Source organism: Nannospalax galili, unplaced genomic scaffold, assembly GCF_000622305.1.
Source record: "Nannospalax galili isolate Female #2095 unplaced genomic scaffold, S.galili_v1.0 scaffold1049, whole genome shotgun sequence".
Lineage (NCBI taxonomy): Eukaryota > Metazoa > Chordata > Mammalia > Rodentia > Spalacidae > Nannospalax > Nannospalax galili.
Window position 1 is genome coordinate 426,344 of NW_008358636.1, and position 3,824 is coordinate 430,167.

Below are 3,824 nucleotides of genomic sequence, written 5' to 3' on the forward strand. Positions count from 1 at the left end.
CCATTGAAATCTACCTGATGACTTTATATCCATGCTCAGATGCCAAGGAGCTCAGAAAGTAACTGACTGACTAGTAATAATCAGATATATAGAGATTAGAAACACATGTGTAAACATCTTAATGCCAATTGCATTAAAAATGAATTTTTCTGAATGAAACCATGTATTTTAATAATGAAAAGGAGATCTTTTTTAAAGGTTAAAAAACTCATTTAAGTTTATGTCTTAGAGGATTTATACTGAGTAGAATATTGTATAACTGTAATAATTCAATGGTAAACCTAAAAATTTACAGCCAATTATGAAAGAGATGCATCTTAGCTCAGAAAATTGTTATTGCATATGTCAATGCTGTTGTAATGAAATGCTTCTTTCTAAGTATGTGGTTGTTAAATAAATAATTTTTTAAAAAGAGTACTTATGAGGGGCTGGAGAGATGATTCAACGATTAAGAGCATTTGCTGCTCTTGCAGAGGACCTGGGTTTAATTCCCAGCACCCATGTGGCACTAACAACCATCTGTAAGTCCAGTTCCAAGAGATTCAACATCTTCTTCTGACCTCTGCAGGCATTATACAACACAGGTGCACTTACAAACATGCAGGCAATACACTGAAGCAGGTTATGTAAATTTTTTTAAAAATTAAAGGAATATATATGAAAGGAAATATTATGTTTTTGATACATACTATTTCTATAAGCCAATCATAAAGAAGTCAATTCAACCAAAAAAATTGAGAAGGGTATAAAAATAAAAATACAAGAAGGCAGCTTGCTCTCCCTTAGACTTGCTTTTCCAGCAGCTCATAAAACTTATTCAATGACGGAATCCACAGTGAGCCTACTGAGGAGTTCCCTTGGGTAAAAATGAGCACTTTGCCCAGCCCCAGTCCACACCATTCCAAAGACAGCTGGCATCTAATGGCTAGTGGGCATCTCCCTACAACATAAGGCATAATTTATTCCCTCCCCTCCTTTCTTTGAAAACAGACCTTCCCTTTATTTCTCTTTCTTTATCACGGGCAAAATTTGAGGTTTCAGCAGGTAAATCTGGACCTGGCAAAAACTCTGTGTTGTTTTCTAGAAGATCCCCGAGTCCAGAGTCCAGAGACACACTCCCGTGACTTCACGGCTGGCCACTTGGGGGCACTGCGGATCCATTGAGTGAGCTATGCACTGACTTCAGAATGAGGATCCAGGAGAGCTTTGGTTTGGAGAGCACACCAGGACGTTATCCTTAGAACCAGAGGCAGCCCTGGCACAGGAAGGGTTAATCTTCTTGACACATCCACTGTACATCACAACAGCGAGCCATGAGCTGCAGCTGTGGCTCTAGGAGCCGACATTTGACAGGGAGTGGGGCAGCCCAGACCACAGGAAGCTGGGTAGAGAGAGATAGGAAACTGCTTCAGAGGAAAGTGTGACAACTGCCCCACACCCTGCTGGGTTTGTTCACCACAGTCAGCTTCCCTTTCACCACAGCTGGCCTAGCAGAAAGCAGTAAAGGCTGAGCCAGCTGAGTGTGTCCAGAGGGTTCAGAGGGCCTGTGGGAGACAAGATTCCCGACCTCAGAGCTTGACATCATAGGCAAGTCCTCTCAACAGAGACAGGAGGGGAAGACCTCCTGCTCTATTACCCAGGAGAGCAGCATCCTGAAAAGGAAGATGCTTAGTCCTGTTCTCATTGACTCTTGGGGCCCCAGCCTCCTCTGCTGTGTTACCCTCTGTCTACTGGGAACGAGTAAGTCATGAGCACGGGCGGGCAGTCCCTGAAGCACAGTTCTTACTGCTGCTGCAGCAGCAGTGCTCTGAGTCTATGTGCTCACTCCTGTCTCCTCCCTCCACAGGTTCAGCAGATACAGGGGTCATCCAGTCCCCCAGACATATAATCAAAGCTAAGGGAGGAAGGTCCATTCTGAAATGTTATCCCATCTCTGGACACACCAGTGTGTTCTGGTACCAGCAGGCTGTGGGGCAGGGGCCTGAATTCCTCATTCAGCATTATGAAACGACGGAGCAAAACAAAGGAAACATCCCTCACCGATTCTCAGTTCAGCAGTTTAGTGACTATCACTCCGAGATGAACATGACTGCCTTGCAGCTGGGAGACTCGGCTGTGTATCTTTGTGCCAGCAGCTTAGCACAGCCTTGCAGAATTACTGGCTCTCTGTACCCAAACCTGCCTGTCCCAGCTCTGACAATATAGTAGGGGGGTGAAGGGTACCACAGGGTCTTAGCCAAAGTCTGGGGATGTTTTGTAACCCTCTCTGCCCTGCTGAACTCAAACAGAGCGCTCCCAAATATCATGCCCCAGACCCCTCAGATGGTCTCACATCTCTGCCAGTACCTCCTAATTCCAGCAAGTGGTAGGTACCTGTTTTAATGCAAGGATAGAAACTGGTGTACATACTCTGTAGATCAACATTTCTATATATTATAGACAGGAATCAGTAGCTCGTAACATTTCCCAACATTTCATATTTAACACTATCTTCTCTAGAATTGAAGCCTGTATTTCTTTGCCTCCAAAATCAAGGTTCTCAGCAGTTCTGTGGTATTCCATAGTCTTGCTCAAACAATGTAACAGAGACTGCCTGCTGTGCTTCGAGAGCAACCGAGCAGCAGTGAGAGGCTGCATTGCTGGTTACTGATGCATAATACTAACCAGAGAATGTTTGTCTTGTCAGGGTCTCAAATGAGGTGAGACCACATTACACTACACAGGTGCACTTACATGCATGCAAGCAATACACTCATACACATAAAGCAAAACTGATATATAAAATATTAGAAAAGAAGCTTCATTGGCCTGACTTGGCTCGGGTAGTGCCTCCTTTGTTGGCAGCTCTTGGCTTTCTAGAACCAGCTGAGCTCTAGGCCTAGGTAAGGTTCTTTGTAGGATAGCCAGACCCTGGCAACTTCTTCATATCTGTGCTGTGCTGCCCTCCCTTGGTTCTGCTTCTGGTTCTTAGTCCTCTTCCACTAGGGTAGGATTATAGAAAGTATCCATCAAGAGTCCATCAGGGTGTGTGGCCACAGCAAGGAGGCTTCATGCTGAGATATGGTCATCATAGGAAGTAATCTGTATTGCCATAGAATAGAGGTTAATTTATTATGATAGAAAATTTATAACAAAGGTGGATTCAAGAGCTTTTAAATGAAGGTAGAATATTTCTCTGTGATCCCAGGGCAACAGAGATACATATTACTTGACAGGCAGCTCACCCACATTGCTGAAGGGTTTTATCCTTTTGACAGAAAGCACAGTGACAAGGGCCTAGGAAGTCCACAATCCACAGCATTACTGGGAACAAAGGGATAATTCCTATCAGTGAGGATACACTGTGGGTTGAGCCTGGTAGGCAGGGCTTGTGTACTGAAGTGGTGTGGATATCTTAAAAGTTCTTCAAATAGCAATGACTCCAACCTTGATGCTTTTAAAGCTTTCCAGATATTAAGCAGTCCTTGTAGCCATGGATATCACTGAAGTCTGTATTCAATTATTTAGTGAAAGAGAAAAAAACTAGTAGAGACCTCATAGAATATAGCAGGACTGTCCTGTAAATGCCCCTTGGTACTACAGAAATAGTAAAAATTAAAACAGTGTACAAAGAAGTAATTATATCATAATGCGAATAAAATATGCCTAATGTGTTTACTAAAATTGGAGAAAGCAAGGCTGGGCATGGTGGCACACACCTTTAATCCCAGCACTTGGGAGGCAGAGGCAGGCGATCTTTGTGATTTCGAGGCCAGCCGAGTCTACATAACCAGTTCCAGGACAGCTGGGGCTACAGGGAGACCCTGTCTCAAAAAGACAAAAAA

General features: G+C 43.8%; 1 gene segment (V, D, J or C); it reads left to right on the top strand.

Annotated features, from left to right (window-relative positions):
• Positions 1–1,431: 1,431 nt before the first annotated feature.
• On the top strand, positions 1,432–2,207 carry LOC103724801. The segment is given in 2 exon segments: positions 1,432–1,740; positions 1,847–2,207. Coding segments are annotated over 2 exon segments (435 nt in total).
• Positions 2,208–3,824: the final 1,617 nt, after the last annotated feature.